This window comes from Apteryx mantelli, chromosome 7 (assembly GCF_036417845.1).
Source record: "Apteryx mantelli isolate bAptMan1 chromosome 7, bAptMan1.hap1, whole genome shotgun sequence".
NCBI classification, from domain to species: Eukaryota; Metazoa; Chordata; class Aves; order Apterygiformes; family Apterygidae; genus Apteryx; species Apteryx mantelli.
The window spans coordinates 36,640,082-36,660,211 of NC_089984.1; the positions used below are offsets into that span (position 1 = coordinate 36,640,082).

The window sequence follows — 20,130 nt, forward strand, 5'->3', positions numbered from 1 at the left end:
GCATACGAATACTCTAAGAGGGTCTTGTGACCAACCTCAGATTAATGGGACAGTATAACATCTGTGTAAATGCCATCGTGCAAGAAATTGCAATGTGTGAAGCCAGGCTGTAAGGGGAAAAGTGTCCTGCTTCACCAACAAATATATTCTTTTACAGGTACTTCTTGACTTATGACATGAGACTTTACTTTAAACCAGACTTACCATGACATGCTAGTTCTTAATTATTCTACGGCCCCATGTGCTTAGTTTAAAAAGTGTTAAGGTTCTGGAGTCTTTTGTAAATTAATCTAGTGCCCTCCCACTGAAGAGGATGAAAGGAGGTAACTTAATCCTTCGGCCTAGGAAAGCAAACTTCTTTCTAAATGTTAACTCAAGTTACTAGCACTCCAAAACAGTTTTCCCTGCAGGTACAACCTCCATGATGGGCAGAGGGAGAAACAGTTCTTTTACAAGTGAGACCAGAATACTGGCTAAGCGTTAGTGGGTTTTAAGTTCATTTGACGTAAATCAAAGTCACAGAGGGAAGGACAATCCCTTTCTAATAATGCCACTCAATAGTTAGCCTAGCTACATTTGTATTAATAATAAAGCCCTAAGGCAGTGAGTTTTTTACAGCCATTGATCTGTTCAAAATGCAGAACTACGGTATTGACCAATATTGTTTTGGCAACAGAACAAGCTAAATTATATTTATAGCCAGCAGATTCTAACCTCTGAAAAACAGGCAAATATTACTGGTCAGCCAGGTTAGTACTAGACTTAACACCTCTCCAAGCACAAAATGAAGCCAGCAATAGGCTGGTGAATGTAGGTTTATTTTTTATTTTTATGATTGTGAATCTGTGTGTGTGTATGTGTGCACTTTGTGTCATGCTTTCCCAACTGCCTCTCTCTAACATTTTTTTGTTAATGTCTCTTTTGAAAGCAAGAGGAATGTGTCACACTCGCAGACCCAGAGATAAATACCATCTGTTTAGCTAACCTCACTTAAAATGTTAGCGGGTTGTTCTTTTTTTAAAAAAATATATATAATAGCAGTTCACAGGCTTGTATCCTAGCTCCTTCCAAAGCAATTGACTACCAGTCTTTATTTTGTAATTCTACAAAACGTAAGTGTGTTTTTTATTAAGGATTGTGTGAATTAGTCTTTCTACCTCAAAGCAACACATTCTCTAGCATACTCTTTGGAAAAAGAAAGAGAGAAATAATAATAAAAAAAAAAAAAAAACCTCTGCACAATTACATTCAAGCAACATTTTCTAGACTCTATTTTAGCTCGTTTCTGGCTGCTGCTCTGCTGTTTTCTGTAATTAATATAGTTAAAAATTTTGGCAATGCAGAATTAGGGGTGTAATTTGTAGTCAGGTCCAAAAAAGACATGCATATCACCAAAATAATTGGGCTTATTTTTATCAAAAAAATGATTCAGGAAATCATACTTTTCTGACTCTGAATGTAAAACAGAATCCAGCATGAAGCAGACAATAATACAGACAGTTTTTGATGCCAACACACAGAATCTGTGGAAATGTCAGGGCTGGCCAATTGCTTGGGTAAAGTGGTTTGGAGAGTTGTAGGGATATGTTTGGAAAATTATGGCTCAGTGACAAATGGTAAGTCCACCTTTTAAAATCAGTTAGACAGCTGAGACCCTCTAGTGATTTAATGACACACTGGAACTGCATCTCTAAGAAAACTTCTAATGGCCAGTTGGCAAAATTTTGCTATTTGACTGTCTTTCTTTGAAGACAACAATCAGCTTTATTCGTTTTGCTTAGCAGAGTGTCCTGTAATAAATCCCGGAATAACTCAACCAACTTACTTGAAATGCTTCTCTAAATGTCATTAAAAGACCATAGCACTATTATTTGGTATCACTAGACAACAATGTGACCTCACTAACAGTCCTATTAAAAAATCAGCCCAATTGCCAGGTGTGACAGGGGCTGTTTGTTTAACATCCAGGTCAGTGGGGCGGGTATGCAGTTTCCCCATGAGGACATTCATTCCTTCTGTCATGACAACAGACTGATGCTATCAATCAGGCATCATTCTTTATTAATGGCATAATATATCCATTTAGAGGAGGGCAATGTGGCACATTGGCTTATGCTTGTGTACCATCTAGGCAGGCCCTTAGTACTTACTCGGTCGGCATTTGCCTGGTAAAAATAGCCTTGTTGCCATTATCTTTAAACGCGGAGGGAAGTGGACAAAGGGACACTCTGTGTGAATAATAACAAGCAAATTAAAAAAGACAAAAACAAAACAAAACCCCAAACCAAACCCACAAAGCACACACAAAGGAACCCATCTGGTCATGCATAGCTGGCTGCTCAGTGGTGTCGAATGCAGCTTGGTTTCATCTGTTCCTGGAAAGCTGCTGTTCAGCCAGCTAATCATGGAGCTGTATCTCTTGAATAGGGACTTCATTTCTGTCCCTCCCTCCTTATCCTCGTCTTTCACAGAGCTGGTGCTGCAACAGCACATAAAAAGAGAGAAAGCAGATAGAAGGAGAGCCTCATGCTAACCCATACTGCTCAAACATTTTGATTGCTTTTGGGCAGCATGTTCCTCAGCTTAAATCTGTATCTTTGTGTCTTTGAAATGGTTAAACCCTTGGAGTTGGGGCCTTATGGGCTGAAGTACCTCCAACACTTTATGCACAGCATTGTAATAAACAGGAGCAGAGCAACTCCTAAATCTGAGCAATTCAGCAGGTGGCCAGGGAATCAAGGGATGCTCCTGTTTCGACTGCTGCCTTCCCCTCTCACCCTGCAAAGACTGGGATCAGCTGAGCAACAAATGATGCTGGGCAACTAAACGTCTCATCCTGCTTGCACACTCCACACAACTCCAGTCTTCTGACAAAACAGGAGAAGGAATATGCAGGCAGGCTGGTTGGTTTCACCCTAAAAAAGCAGCCCTTCCTCTTGTATTAACCTGCCTTTTTACTACTCCCCATCCTTCCGTCTTGTATCCTGCCCCCCCCACCACCACCTTGCTCCTCTTCTCTGAGACAACAGTAGTTGAAGCTTTCTGATATTAAAACGGCAGGACACTATGATATGCCCATAGCTGTGTAGCAGTTAGATTGCTTTTTGCACATAATCTATTCACGTGTTAAGAGTCAATCTGAATACAAGTAAATGCTGAAATAATTTTCCTGGCTTCTAGTCACCAGCAAGAGCAAGTGCATCATGAAAGCTTGCTTCTCCACCTTTGCTTTCCCCCCCAGTACAGTGCACATTTCCTAAAACCTTCTCCTATGAGACTTTTGTCTTTGAAGCTCTTGCAGCTCTTTTGCTCTCATTGTGCGAAAATAGGAGAAAGCCCTTTCTTTCTGGCCTGACAGGATGAAGGGGTGGGATGGGTGGGGAGGCGTGTTTGCGTGCCAGACAGTGAGCAAGTATGAATAGGGCCAGCTGGCCACTCTTGTGCCTGACTCTCCATCATTTCCATCTGATATTTCCAGCTCATTGTAATTTTGCAGGCCACATTCAGTAGCACAAAAAGACTTGGGAGCAAGCAAGTGCACTGATTTTTAAAGGGAAAAGCTTTATTTCTTATTTTCTTAGATTGTAGTGAACTGTAAAACAACAGGAAGCAATAAGATCAACCTTTAATAAGTTTGTTTTCCTTTTTTGCCAATCGAGCTTCCTTTCTTTTGCATAATTTGCATAATTCGAAACAGGACAAACAACCAGGAAATTTTTCTCACAAAAACATGCTTTTTAATAAAAAAGAGAACAATGTTTATTGGGAGGAATTGTTTTCTGGATATGTACAACAGTAACGCAGGAGCATTATGCTAACAGAAAATGCCAAACATCATGAATTGACTTCCAAAGTGTGGACAGTCCAAAGAGCAATGTCCTTAGAGCAATGTCTAAGTCAACAGGAACAAGTGAACCGTGTTTTTACTTTTTTACAACAATTTATCAGCCATTATGACTGTGAGAAGTCCTGACACATAATAACCTGCAGTGAGATGTACAGAAGTCCATGAGACAACATAGAATTTACACAACAAGGTAACTATTTGTGTAAGAATTTCCTCCAGAAAATGGAAGCATGTTCTCCATGGGTAATTTTGGAAAAAGAAAAAAAAAAGCAGGAAAATACTAACATGGGATATCCTCAATTCACAGTGAATGCTAGTCTTCCTAGGTCCAAATGCTACCAGTTACCTTATCTGCTTCCTTTCCTGCAACTCTCAATTAATCCCTTTATCATTCTCATGTAATAAAAATTACTTTTAACTGAAACTCCCCTTGCTATTTCTTCTTTGCTGCAGTTCTTGTCAACTTGCACTTTAGAGAAAAAATGCAAAATTAGACATACCCTCAGGTAAAAGATACACACAGCTTCCCAGCGTGAGCAGTATTAATCACAGCTAATCATTTCGGTACTAAGAAGTAATGCCACACAAAACTTCATACAAACCCTATTAAGCAAACTCAGTAGCAATATAACTCTGGGGGAGGGGAGAACATGGAGATTAATAATTGCCAACAATTAAGTTTCTCATGTGCTGCAGTGGTTTGAAGTTATTTCTTCCACTGCCTGCCTTTAGGATATATTTTTTCTTACCTAGAAACAGTGAAGGGTATGAGGAACAGATAAGATATTTGTTTATGCCTTACTTCTACTGTGACCTCTTCAGAAGGGGAGGCAACGTACAATTCAAGATGTTTTTTCTTTCAGTTGTTACCACTACTTGCTTTTCTCTATAAGCAGCTTGTGACTTAGCTCAAATTGGGCTGTGCTCTCCTGCTTGAGAGATGCAATCCATTGTGGAGCTTTGCTCATCTCTAACAATTGTTACAGTCTTCCCTGACTGACTTTCACTTAAGGGTTAAAGTGTACGTTTCACCCCAAAGCACGCAGAGGATGTCACTACCAGTAAGCAGGTTTGGGGTGAGGGAAAGAGACACTGTGTACATTTTAGCTGGTATACTCTTGAGAGAATTGTGTCACCTCTCAAAAGGGAATGGCCTCCATGGGCAAATTCACAAAGTTAAAAGAAAAAGGAAAAAAGAAAATAAAGAGGGTTTCTTTATCTTTCTTCTGCTTATCAGGACATACATTTCTACTTCTCAGCACTCTGCAGTACATTCTGCCAAAATGGTAGCTCTATCAGCAATCATTTTGCATCCTCAGACTTTCTCCTGACTTCAACAAAAGCTTTCTGCTGTCTCATATATCCTTTTCCATAGACATTCTCAGAAGTGGAGCATGATGTTTTAATTTTGTTTTGAAAATTACTCTAGTTTCAGCAGGTTTGCTGGCTTCTGTGCTTGAAAGGATTTACATCTACCTATAGCTCAGTAAATCTATGGAGGTTGGCTTTTTTACTTTTTAAGCCTCCCACCGAAGGACAAGGGCAGTGGGCAAAACCAGCTTCTTATTTTTGTGTGCAGACTAGCTAGAGTTTGAGTTAGCAAGCATGGAATGGCCTACTTCTCAGCTTGTATTTCTGAAAAGGTTTATTAATGTGGTCTAAGTGATCTTAGCACAGGCTAGACAGGCCTGAGTGACAAAGGAGACACAAGACTAGGCACAGAACAGACCAAATAGTGCCAGTCTACCTGCTCTTGTATTACCTGTGCCTCTACAGTCAGTCAGGGTAATGCTGCTGCCTGTTAGTGCCTACTGTGCTACTACTTTAATGCAAGAGGGATAAAATGGCCAGTAAGAAATGGACTGAGATTACTGACATGAGATGGACTTAGGTCATTGAGTCTGGTGCTGACAGCTGAGAGGCATTAGTCAATCATGCTTTGGTGCTTCCAAGCATATCTGATAAACGAACTCAGAAAAAGAGGAAAAAATACATCCAACACAAGAATAAAGCAACAGAAGGGATAATACTGGGTATTTATGTAATTACAGCATCAGATCTTTGAAAGTCTTCTGTTGTCGAAGGAATGTTTAGTTGAAGGAGCCATGAGGAATTTTGCATCATTAGCACCAGCACTGAAAAACTGCTTAACATAAGCCAGCAAACATGGCAAGCAGCATAACACCAAGATGCCATCTCTAATTACCTATGTTTATCTAGCAAGTCAGTTCGCAGAATAAGTGGTTTGATGATGCCTGAAAACAAACATGGCCTCATTTACTGGATGACGAATGCCCCAAACTCCTGTTCCATTTCATAAGTACTGAAGGTGCTTGGCAGGGGATATTCTTCCATCCAAGTTTGTAGGATGGAAGTCCATAAGGAGAAGGGTCAATTAATGAGGTATTTTATCAAGAGGAATTTGAAGAAGGTTGCACTTAAACATATGACGCATTTTCTCCTGGATTCTAGGAAGTTCTCGTTCTGAGAGATTAAAAAGGAATGCAAAAGAATACAAGTGTGTTGGAATTACTGAGAACAGGGAAAAATGAAGCTGAGGGGAACCTTGCTGAAATGGGATCATGTTTGGCTGCTGTAATCTAGGCATCAATTAACTCCAAGTGGCTGCACGACAAAGTTCAGCTACTGGCACCTTGCAAAAGTAGAACAGCAGAAACTGCTGTTCTGGTCAAATATGCTCAGTGAACTTTAGAGACTAAAACCTTGGCTAGATGGTGACAAACTATAATACCACAATCTATACTGATGAGAAATGCTACTGAGAAATTGTTTGACCCTATGCTCTTTTAAACTTCGAACAGTCTCTAGGCTAAATCTTGAATTTCTTGCTCTGGCTTTCATGAATGATAAAAGAGACTGAACATCTGAGTGGGAGTTGCAGGATTTAGCTTCTGATTACTGAGCTGACCACATCAAATACCTATCTATGAAGTATAAACTTCTCCTGAGGGCAAACAAGCCCAGATGAAGAAAACAGGAAACAAGGTTGCGTGAAAGTTGAGACAACACTGAGCTAAAATTCAGGAACTAACCACCCTCCCAGATTTTACTTCGAAACTGGACACATCAAAATTTCACAATGAAACTTCTTACTCTTTAAAAAAATACTATTTTTTGAGACTGTATCTATTTAACTGAAATTCCAACCGGAAAATACATTAAAATATTTAAACATTTCTAAAAGACTGTGAAAGTTTGTATTTTTAATCCTTTTTCCGTATCAAACTAAATTTTAAATTCCATCTGGGGAACTGAAACATCACATTTTGGCTTGTTCTAGTTAAACCAGTGCTAAACAGAGTCAATAGGAATTTGCAATTCCCTCCCCTGTAAAGGTGTTGGTGGCTCAATAGAGACATATTCTGGATCATGTTTTCTCAGAGGAGGAGACCGTAATGAAAGAAAACACTGAGGCAAATCTGTAAAAAGAAAGTGGACTACTGTCTAATAAGGAGAAAATGACTTTCTGAAGTTAAAGGAGAAGCTGAAGCAGCCAATAATTGAAATGTCATAGGAGGAGCTGAGCTGGTAAGAAAAAGCAAATATTTAAAGATGAGAAATATTTAAAAAGTCACTGGATTAATTTCTCTGCCAAGTTCATCATAAACAAATATATTTCTGTTTCAGTTGATGTCATGGACAGGTAGAATCTGCGTAACCTTATGGGTATAAAAAAACCTTGGGAGCCCCTTTAGTCCGGATGAATTTACCCAGGAAAATTTTAATGTAGATGTTCTGTCAGTGAATGTATATATTTCAGTGAGGTAGATCTACCATGGTTTTGAAGACAAACAATTTCATTTTATGCTAAGAAGGTTATAATTGCTGCACAAATGTCTGCTCATTCTTTCACTGCTTGCCCTAATGGAGCTGTTTTTAGCAGAAAACAGCTTTTTTTCAATGAATCCCAGTACTAAGTATGAGATATTCCTGTCACTTAACATAAGCATGATTTATGTCCCTTTAGGGAGCTGTTCTGAGTTTTGCTCTTCTACCTCACTGGTTTCTTGCTCTCTCTCCTCTATAGAAATATCTTCACAATTAAGCCAACAATCACAAATTAAGATTAAATTGAAATTTCAAGGCGATTCTTTGTCTTCACACCCAGCCTAACTGCATGGGCTTAGCAAACGGTGTCTTTTTTCATGTTTTCAGTCTACTAATTCAAACTCCAACATTCCTCAAATTATGGGCAGCCTAATTTTCAAAAGGCTGGGTCTTATAGGATATAATTTCAAAAAAAAAGCAAAAAAAAAGCTGGAAATAGGTCTCCAGACAGTGTCTACGCAATGCTTTGAAATGATTAAGAATTCCTGTTCCTAATTCTTCCTAATGACACAGTGGGAATGAAACTGCTCAATGGAAAGTGGCCAGTGCCCCACGGAAGACAGATGGATGGCTCCTGCACAATGCTCAGTACCGCCCTCCCCATTCTCTTGAAAACAGAAGGGACTCAGGGAGAGGAGGCAGCGAAATGAGGGTTGCACTCCTTGTTACTGACCAAACCACGGCACAGACACTCATGTAGGATTGCTGCACTTTGGCGGATGTCACTGTCTGCATAGGCTCTTCTTTGTTGCAGGGGTGGGGGAGGACCTTAACTGATATTATTTTTACTAATATCTGAAAGCATCATCTTCATCCCATGAACCTTTTTCATTGGAGTAGCTTGTGGAATTAATAGCTATGCTAAATAGTGCAAAACATTAGCCATATATTTCAGTTTGGTGTGAGTTTAATCTTTTTCTGTACTATTCTTAAGAAGAAACAGAGACAATAATCAGGTTATTTAACATAGCAGTGCATACACACTCCTAATACTACTAATGACAGTCTGTTCCATTACGTTAAATGAAAAAGATGATTTGTAAACGTTTATAGTAGCCTATGATTTAATTTAAACACAACTGAATTGGCTAAATTTACAATTTAAACAGTAGGTCATCTGTACATACATCCGGTATTTGGACAGTTCCCATATTGTTGGTATATTGATAAAAGCAATGTACTAAGGGAACATATAAAAGCCAGTCTTAGCTTCTCTGCTGAGCTCTCAGCACATGCAAATATAGTGATTGGAAGGGGAAAAAAATGAAAAAAATTTGCATATTTCAGTACTGTAGCAAATGACTGCATTGACAAGGTCACCATGCCAAATTGACACCATCCACACCAAATTCAGCTTCTAAAAATCCACCAATATTTGCATGGTGATGCCTGTAAGAACCTCATTAAGTGTCAGACTCTTAGGGTTTTTTTTCCCTCTTGCCTGTTTAGTAAGCAATTTATTTTTTAACTAAGAATTCAGTATGCTTTTAATTTACAAAGGGAAAAAAGCTTGAGTGCTATGCTTTTTTGGTGGTAACATGGCTAGCTGTATAAAATGCCATTTCTTTCTCTGCTATATACCTAACTGTATTTCCAAATGTAGCTCTCATTGAATCAGATAACTAGCAATTTCTTTTGTAATCAGAAGCTAATTAGGTTGTTGTTTACAGTATAAGTGATCAATAGCTTTTATTCTGGATCACACAATGTCAAAGCTGTAATAATTGGTATAAAATGTAATAGAGATACTGTAATCAAAACAAATGTATAACAGCTTCAAAAAGGTATGTGTTATACTAGGAGATTATTAAAATTCCTGATACTGCTTAAAATGTTTAATACGATGAATACAAATGATATTTTAAAGAAAGCTTTGTGGGCCAAAGATAGATTTAATAATTGTAATGTTTATGAATTTGTTTTGAAAATATTTTTAATTGGATAATGTCAGAATTCTGAATTATAATGCTATGTTCATTAGCATTTCAATAGGTTATACTATCAACTCCTTTTGGCATAAAAGAATTTGATTTATTTTTTAAATCATGAATCTCGTAATCTTTTCTGTTGTCACTAGTTTTCAGTAATTTGATTAGCTTCTACAAGAGGAGCAACAGGAACCACACGGGCTTTGCTGGTAATGATATGCTATACATTTCTTCTCCAAAAGCAGCTCTGATGCCTTTGAAAGCAATTTTCCATTTCTTATCAGCACAGAATTAAAGAGTAATATTGTCTAATTTGTTACGTTTGGTGGCAAGCAGTATCCTAGAATTCTGTCAAACCCACAGTGCTTTGAAACCTATATTATTATGTGACCATAATCAAGAGTACATAAATGAATTTTAGAATTTCTGAAAGTGTTTATTAGCTTGAAGAAAAAGCTCAAAAGATGAACTTGTCAATAGCTTTAATAATCTGTTAGTAAAATGTGTATTTTGCATACTCCCAAACATCATTGCAGTTTATAAATCAGTAATTTGTAGTATATAATTGTATTGTAAATAACTGATCTGGACATTTCAAAGCAGACCTGCACACAATTGTGTAAGTCTTAACATAAATCCGTAAATTTAACATGATGAACTCTTTGCCTGGCAAAGTTATCTTCTACTTTCAATACAAACAAAAACAGATTACTGTTGATCATTTGGACATAACTGCTTGTAACAGTCACCAAGCCATCACAGTAAGGTACAAAGACAGCCCTTAGGAGAAATTCTGCCTATTGGATGACATTTAAAGCTTTAAAGAATCCCTTCTAGATACTGCAGAAAATCATCATGAGCCAGCATACGCTGTCAATGTCACTGAGTAAAAATCAAAGTGATCAAACCATGTATAGTGGCAATATTCCATCCAAACTATTTAAACAATTTATGGGACTGGTCTTGCAAACAGTTCATCATGTCAACAACCCCATGGACTGCAGCAGGAATTACAGGTGTGAGAAAAGCTTGTCTTGTGGGTAAGCATGTATGAATCTGCCTTGTAACTGGATCAATAATCCTTTTGTGTTGATTTTAGCAGTTTAAGAAACAAAGCTCAACTTAAATGATGTCTTACCACCTCTCTTCCCTCTACAACGGTGTGATAATAGAACTCAGGTATAAACTCCTGTAACTTTTTGAGCTGACGTTATCATCTGTGCATAAGCAGATAACACTGTTTTAGTAGAGCAAATAAAACTGTATGGCATTTTTATTGAACAAACAGCAAAATAACTGGACTATATTATCACAATGGAAGCACAGAAGACCAGTAACTGTACAGCTGAAACCCTGTAGAAAAATTTGTTTCTACTGCTTATCCTCAAATTTAAAGAAACATTATGAAGCTTTCACAATGGCAGTTTCTTGTTAATTTAAAGACTCTTCACCCTTGTTAAGGCTAGATGATTATAATTAAAAATTAGATGTAATGTTAGAAAGTTCTATGCCACACTATTTTTATGAAAATTTAACTGAAAGATGTACATTATACCTGTATGCGACTTATAATGGCTTCTCAGCAGGGAATGCAGAATCACTTACAGTACATAAACATTTAAAGAGGAAAATGATAATACACTGAAAGAGTTTAACATCAGTAGCAATTTATCAAACGAAGACGTTTCATCAAGTCCACTCTCTGGGAGAACATTCAATGTTAGACAAAAACCTGGCATCCTTGATAGTCTGAAGTTCAATGAATTTGAAAACCAAAACCATTCAATAAGATAAATAGGATCTTAAGAAAACTGCCATCCTCCTTCTCAGGTAAGGGCCAGAATTAAAATAATAATTATTAAAATAATCCAACCAGGTCGCTTTACAGGCAAATTTACACACTGTCTCTTTAAAACACTGCATGCCCAAAAGCCTTTTTGGGTTTGGAATGTAGCACTGCACCAAGTATTTCACAAAGCCTCTAAATATCACAAGAAGCTTTTTTAGAGAGAAAAAAAATTCCAGCTGACTGAAACTGTTCTAGCAGGAGTGCCTCAGCTTAGCTCCCAGACCTGGAATTCCAGATAAACAACAGAGGACAGGAAACGGATTTTTTTTTTTACATGTCCTTTTGTAATGCAGCTACAAGATGACTGATGAACTTAGGAACAAAGAGAGTGAGAGTGCGATTGTTATCCGAATGAGCGGTGTGCTTAGATAGAAGCTTGTAGGAAGAGCAAACGAATTCTCTGAAGATATGTGACTGGTGGAGACTCCTGCTGTGTTGTCTTTCCCAATAGCATTCTGCAAAACATAATACTTCCCTTGGTTATCATAACACATTTTCATTGCAAATTATTTAAATTTATGTCATGAAATTTTGTTTACAGTGTCACCTGTATTTCATGGTCAGATTGAAAGATATGAAAGGTATAAAACCCAACATCAAAATGACAGTAGTTTCTAAATTATTTTTTTCTTGTAAGGACAAAAACACCATTAACGTATAACAGTATGGCAAGACTCAAAAAGGGAAGAAAGTATTAAAAAGATCCTAGTCTAAGAGTGGGTCCATGTGTAAAACCTACTCTGGTTAAGTACAGTATTTTTTTAAAGAGATCTGCATTTATCATGCCAGGTTATTTTAAAAAGCAGATGCTGTGAAACCACAACTTCTTTGTAGCCAACAGAACAACTTGTTTGATAAAAAGTTAGTTCAGGATGTAAATAGATAAAATCTAGTCCATGGGATCAGAAAAGATTGATGTTTCTAACCTACAAGAAAATGTTTTTTCTTAAGCCTTTTTTTCCCTTAATTGCCGTATTTTTATAGGTCTGGTCTTCTTTGCTACTAATAATAAAGCAGTGGGCATATACTGGCAGATTATAGTGAACTATCCAAGGAAGAGGTGTAACAGAAGTATTGTTCATTGCTTATCATCCCTAGTAAAAGTAACCAGATATAATCACAGAATCAGAACAGTTTAGACTGGAAGGGACCTCTGAAAGTCATGTAGTCCAACCTGCTCCAAGCAAAGTTGCTCAACCCTGTCAGTTCAGGATTTGAAAATCTCCAAGGATGCAGTTTTTACAGTTTCTCTGGACCCCTGTTCTGGTGCTTAACCACTCTCCTTAGGATTTCCTTTCTTTCCTTATATCTCATCAGATTTTCTCTTGTAAATTTTGACTGTTGCCTCTTGTCCTTCCTCTACAAACCTCTGAAAAAGAGTCTGGCTACATCTCCTCAGTATGCCCCTTTGCACAGCTGAAGTCAGCAGTGAGATCTGCCTTAGCCATCTCTTCTCCACCCTAACCAACCCCAGCTCCCTCAGCCTCTCCTTGTGTGCCAAGAAGCTGCCATTGCTGCATGGTGGGCTAGTATCAGTGATGGCACTAACCTCACAAAGAGGGCACAGGACTCCCCCATGCTGCAGAGGCAACAGGCCAAGATTTAGTTTCAGGGTTTTATATTAAGGGGAGATATCTGTGCTGAGAAATGTTTAGGATCCACACTCTTACCTCATTAAGACAGAGCTCTGTATCTATAGATTCATTGGATTTCCGCTTCTTCTGTGCCTATGAACAAATGTAAAAGTTAGTCCCTATACACTGATATGTATAGTATCACAAAAGTTAGATAAATTCACAGGGGTTGTCATATTCCTATGACTTTCACAGTATAGTACATTATTAGCAAATAAACTCTCTTAATGTAACAGCATATTTTCCAATAAGATCCGCATTTTGATTTGAAATTTACAACAAAACCGTAAACAGTCAGTTAAGGATACGATGTACTCCCTAATTAGAGTGATGAGTGCCATCAGCTGCACAGAACATGTTATGTTCTGGGGGCTCTTAAAAATCGTGTTGGATCTTCATGAGAAGAAATGATATATGACAGTTAATTACTGTAATATTACTGAATATTAACAATCTATTCTATTCTTAAGTTTTATGAAAATAAATAACATTGGAATGTTTTATTCATGATAATACTTGTAATTTATCCATGTGTTATTACAACAAATACAAATATAATTTTAACATATTGCACGGCTGCCACAGAGCCTCTTCTGGAAAGTTACAAAAAGAACGTTTAATGTCATTTAACATATTTATGTGTAAGTCAAATTGAGCGGTTTGTTTACATTATGTTCAGAGATAATTATAAATGGAATATTATAAATGCAGGAATATTTTAGATGATCAAAGCCTACAAAAAAGAATCTGATGTATCTTTAGCCATATCTTATGATAAACATCTATCTGTTACTATCACTGTATGCTCTCACACACACTGACTCAAATAAGTAATGTTTCTGATGGCAGCATCATAGATAATGAAAGCAATAGTATGCACTCTGTCTAGCATCATAAGATATTTAATATTTCTATTGCTCATGTGAACTTGACGGGGCTGGAACTTTTCTTCCGTTATATAATAGCAATATCTATCCCCATGGTGCTGACAGTATTTCCAATAAATGTTGCTGAGGTTGATTTAAGTACTCTAGTGAATCTCAATATCATTTCATTTCTTTGTATATTTTGGAAACATAAACAGTGTTCTTTTATAGGAGCTACTTGTGTTAAAAGTACAATCGAGTCTTATAATAGAAGACTTGGATTTATACAACAAAACTACTGACAGCACTAGCATGTCTGGTATTTCCATCTGGAAGTTTTGTTGGACTTGCAATTTATTTCCTGCACAAAATGAGGATCTAAATCTCACTGTGTTATACAGACCGATGTTCCACATACAGATATTTTATTTTATATCTGAGAGTCTGCCTATAAAATATTCTTCAACCCTAATTATTAATTTTAAAAAGTTAAAATTTAAAAATTAAAAAAAAAAATATTAAATTTAAAAATAAAGAAACTGAAATTCTCATTAGTAAACATATTCCCTGCCTTTCATGATATTTTAATGTTTATTTATTTATTTTTATATTTATAAATAGACATATTACAGACAACTAAAAAACAGAAACAGCTGGAATTTAAGTGAGCGACAGCCTAGCTATGGTAAGAATGCATATAGATATATATGCTAGTTTTAAAAATATATGATAAAATAATAGCTCAATTCATTAATAAAAACCCTTCTTGCAATCTTTCTCTTACATACCCTCTCTTCTAATTAGTACCATTAAGTTAGTCACAGTAAGCATAAATTTAGCTATCTAAATGGAAGAAGAAATAAATGCCTGGAAGCAAATTTGCTAAAACAAGAAGCAACATACTGAAGCATTCCTGCTTTTTTTTTCCTAAACAGAGAGCTGTTTGTCCAGGTAAGGAAACTCATGGCAAATATTGGCAACTCGGTAGATTTTAATTCCAGCTGGCTGGCTACAAGGGAGAAGGGTGAAGAAGGAGAATCCAAACTGGATGTCAGTCCTAATTTTCTTATATCCTGCATATCCACACTACATTGAATTGGAATGTGAGGCTTCAAAAGAGGTATGAGTAGATATTCAGATCTTGAAGTGTAAACTGTAAGGCCCATACAAGTCTGGTGTTTTCTAGTTTGTCATTCAGTGTTAAATTTCCAAGTCCACCCAAGCTTCTGTCTATTGGAAGCATCGTGCTGTGTTGCATACGCCTGCCTAGGGTTCAGAACACTGTGCGAACTACAAGGGTACTGTTCCTTGTTGGTCTCAGCCTAACATCAAAGTTAGAATTTTCACTCGTTCAGTGCAAAGTGTGTTCCTCAAATAAGAAAAGAGAAAAATGTCATCATTTTGTCTCTATGCAAAATCTTTCTTTACTTCATTCAGCCTGATAAGCAATAGAGTGCAGCAACTAAAGCACATCTATCTTTTAGAAAACTATTTTAAGGGTAAAATCAACAGCTAGAAACAAAATCAACATAAATAAGCACTTTTCAATAATTTTGGTCAACACTCCCTAGCTTTAATTTGGAAGGTACTATTTATCTGTATCCATATACTTAATGCAGTCATTCTAACAACAACGCTTATTCATACATGTCTTCTATTATAGAAAGCCCTTCTTTCTTAGGATTGAAAAGTAATTTTAATAATCAGGCAGGCTTTTCTCCCATGGAAAATGTCTTCCTTTTAAAAATACAGCAAAAAAGCAGCCTCTTTTGGGGGGCGGGGAGAAGGTGGAGGGAAAGAGATTTTCAGAAAAAAAAATCACTTTGAGGATGAGATGAGGCATTATATGCCAAGTTTCAAATTGGAAGAGTACATTTTTACTGTTGAGTTATAAACCTGTAAAAACAGGCTATAATGGAAATGCTGGCATAGGCTGCCCTACTATAATACAACAGTACATCTCTAAATCACAAGTAATGGGGAGAAAAAAAAAAACTATGTGTAGAAGAAAGTGCTATAGGAAGCTTATGTCCTGTAATTACAGCCTAAGGGGAAAATTCTTCCTGCCCCATTCCCAGGCTCAAAGGGCTCTATACATAGCAGAACTGCTGTATTTGTGCTTTGGGGTGAGTGAACGCCTTATCAGAGGTGAAAAATCAGGGCTTGGATATTATGCCAATTGCTTTGGTGGAAGTACACTCAGATGGGGAGACACGCATTTGAATTATGAAGGATGTCCTGAGCCATCAGCTGTTTACTGTACAACATCTTCCATTACCTTAAAAAAATTAAATCAATAGGAAGCTGTGCCCCTCACAGACGGTTGCAGACAATTCTGACAGGGAATATCTGCACCATCAGCAAGGAAGAGAACTTGGGAAAAGAGAGTTGTACGTTATGCGAGATTCCAAAGATTCACCACCAAACACCCATCTCAGGTCTCCTGCATGTTTAAAGTATAGGCAAGAAGGTATCTTCAAATATGCTGGAAGTAACTATTTCCATATTAGTACAATAGCACACACAAATGGCTAGTAAGTCTGTATTCAAACTTTTCAATCTTAATATAAAGCTCTTATCTGCTGACAAGAAAATCTATGGGAATTTCCTCATTAAATAAAACACAAGCAGGGTTGGGCTGATTAAAAAAATAATTAAAAAACAGTGAAAGAAAAGCAGCTTAAAATAACTTGTTAAACATATGAAAAGAGGTATGAGATCTTTTCTACTGGGGTAAAATAACATCTGCTAATGACTTATACACTCAGCTGTGACATGCTGCTGACTGTAAAATGAAGTTATGTCAGATGGGTTGACACTCACCCTGGCTTCGCAGGGAACTACAGTTCAGTAATGTGAGCTGCTCTGATGAAGCTGCCCCCATACTGCCAACAACCTTGCACTCACTTAAGCTTTTATATTCTGTAAAAATGAACATCTGCTTTTACAGAAAATCTCATCGCTGTAGTAGCAAAAGCAACAGATGATATTTAGAGAGAGAAGCATATTCGTGCACCTCATGATGAGCTTCAGTACATTGTACATTAGTCACACAAGCCTTATTTTAGCCTTGGCAACCTTTAGCTTTTAATATCCACACTAAAAGTGTTTGACTTAGTCAAGGACTGGTGACAGACCAGCTGCATGTCCATAAAGAAAAAGCTCATGCCTAGAAAAAAAAATCTTACTTCTTTTTCTCCTAGAAAGAAAGGAGAATCAGGACCAGCAGAGCAGTTAGTGGTTTGCCTAAAGGAGAAAGGAATACTGCTTGTAGAGAGATTTCTCCTCCAGTCTTCCTTTAGGATTTATTTAAGACAGACTCTGCGGACCTCCCTGTTTTCCTCTAACCTCAATGTCTCCAAAATGGGTTCATTCATAAGTCCTTGCTCAAACACACCCTAACCTCATCTTCTCTTTTCCTCCATCTAATGACCATCATAAAATCCTCCCAAACCTAGTAACGCTCTGCTTCCCAGCCCCCAAATTCCTTTACCTCCTTCCTTTGCAGACACTAGAGCCCTGGATTTATTCCCGGGAAAGCTATCTTGCAATTATGAATCCAACTTCCACAAACCACAGCACTGCAGGGTTAATAAATGCATTAAACATTGCAACAGTATTTCACCAGGAGTCAGTATAGAATGCACATTATTTATGGCTTGTCATCCAGCAATATTTTTTATGTATACACTATAGCATGCATATCTATGTTACTTGCAGCATGTAAAAGGTCTGACTGGGGACTGTTCCAAACAGAGGTGAGCTTTAATTTGGAGGGAGGGGAGGGAAGGCAAAGCATGTAAAGGGAACTGAATACCTTGGACCTGAATGCAAACAGACACAGAATGAGCATCTGACCTCAGAAACCAGTTTCTCGCTGTTAGCTACACTCTCTGGGCTTTATGAATTTTATGGAACTTACTGCTTAGATATTACAGTGAGAGGTAACAGAAATATGGTTACAATAAAAATCTGTTATGTGGGTTCTTTTTTCAGATAATTTTAATGAGTGTGCCTTTGTCCTCTCCTGAGATGCCTGGTTAGTTATGCTCATTAACAAGGTTTTCTGAAGAAGAGGGACAAATCCCCCAGAACACATCCTTCAGATGGCCATACTTCTGAAGTAGCTATAACAAATGAGGACGCATGTTCTTCTTGTTCTTTTCTTCTATTGATAAGAGAGATTTACTATGCAACTAGCCTGTTTTTCTAACAGTGGGATACAAACAATAAGCACAGAAATACACAGACTGTAAAAACACAATCAGTTTAACTCTTCTGCACTCACTAAGTGCTAGGTGCATCTATCACAACTGTCAATAGTATCTTCTTATTAGCACAGCACAACCATGCCATGCTGCACTGTAAATTACTTTCAACAGGGAAAACAAAGTGCATGTCAGAGGCACAGGCCACTAAAATAAGGATCCAATTCAGCATAAAATAATTTTGAAGACTATACCACACAGCCAGGGTGAAAAGCTATTTAAGCCATAAAAACAATCAGCTTTGCACAGTCTTAGAATAAGTCAAATCTTTTTTCCTGGTTCTTCTTTTTTTTTCCTGATGAATCAGCCCTAGATATGCAAGCTTGTGGCATGAGATTATTGGTGGTCATGTAGTGTGTAAGGGCACTACGTTCTGCCATCCCACTTTGCACAGTAAATAAAGTACCTTTTAGAAACAAGCATTACCAGGACACTGCCGGTATTAGTCTCCAAAGGTAGGTAGGTAAGACTCAGCACAGTAAGAATCAAACCACCAATTTTTCAGCTGGGAACATTAAATAATACAAACCAATTATTCCCTTGTGTCCAAATACGCATTGGGGAAACATACAAATGGCTTTAAACTTTAGGCTGCAATGTACTGAAATGAACAGTCTATCAGCCAGTCAGTTCAGATCCCACCATCTCCTAACACTAACCTCTCATCCCCCGCAGCTTTGTACCTTCCCGAACTTTCACAGTTTGTCCCACAATCTCCTGCAAGGGTCTTGTTTGAATTCCCCCTGCAGCTTTCCCACAGCTGGGCACAGCAGCAGGACCTGGGCAGTCCTGAGCACTGGATGATGCCACCACTGCCTTCAGGCCCCGCCACCCACAGCTTTGCCAGTTCAAGCATTCAGAAACGATGAGTCAGGCCCGATCCCAAGCCAACAGACAGCTGCTCAGTGGGCAGCATTGCCCACTCAGACTCATCTTAAGAAAGCTCTGGCTTTCTTAAGGGTACACATATTGCATGTATAAAAAAGTCCTCTTACCCCCTGACGCCAATAGATTATCAGTGTTTTTGAGTGCTTAAGCATCAGAAACAAGGTAATAAAGAATAGAGGGAATGTGAAAGCAGGGAAGTTCATATTCTGGTCAGGAAAGAAAAAAAGGGATGGTGGCTCTCCTAAGAACATTTCCAAGCATTCGTTCAGGATAAAAGGGGGTTGAAAAGAAAGGGCTTCACCCCAGGGTGTGCAAGAGGAATCTCCTGGGAAGAAGGGCTGGAATACATATACAACCTTGTTCTGATAAAATCAGCTTTCTCACTCTTCAGTCACTAGAACCTCCCATTCTGTGCTGGGGATTAAATAAGGAGGGAGCTCTGTGGTCCCCTGTGGATACTCTACTGCTCAGTTTCTGCAGGACTGGATCAGATGGGCTGGGAATGGTGTCTCTTCCCCAGAGCAGCTGGATAAGTATGGATCAAATTAGCTCTAGTTTAATAGGTATCCAGAGCAGATATTTGGATCTCTTGATGACTCTAGTTGCAAATCGACTTAGCAGCAGACATCACCTTAGAAATGGGCCTAAGAGTTGATAAAGTCCACCAGAGGTGGAAGACAATCTCCTCCCTCCAACCTCTTCAGTCTTAAGAAGATGAGAAAATTTGATTTGGAGAGAGGGAAGGCTGGAAGTAAGCCTCCCCAAAGGAGCAGAAACAAGTGTGGAAAGAAGGAAAGGTGACCTGTACTGTATAAATTATTGCTGGATCACTCCCAGATGAATTATGTTAATAAAGCTGCAGCCTAATTAAGTCTCATCCCTCACTGCATTCACATGGCTGGGACAATATGGCACAAAAACTGCCTAACATTGCTCTTAAAGATTTTATAAAAAACAGAACCTATCAGAAATACCAAACTGATCAAACAGCTTACAGACAC

General features: G+C 37.9%; 1 protein-coding gene across 1 annotated transcript in view; it reads right to left on the reverse strand.

Annotated features, from left to right (window-relative positions):
- Positions 1 to 9,710: 9,710 nt before the first annotated feature.
- The window catches only part of GFRA1 (GDNF family receptor alpha 1), a 143,507-nt gene continuing 133,087 nt past the window's right edge, over positions 9,711 to 20,130 (reverse strand). The window contains 2 exon segments of the mRNA XM_013948689.2: positions 9,711 to 11,928; positions 13,144 to 13,200. Coding sequence (XP_013804143.2) covers positions 11,767 to 11,928; positions 13,144 to 13,200 — 219 coding nt within the window. The 3' untranslated portion in view covers positions 9,711 to 11,766.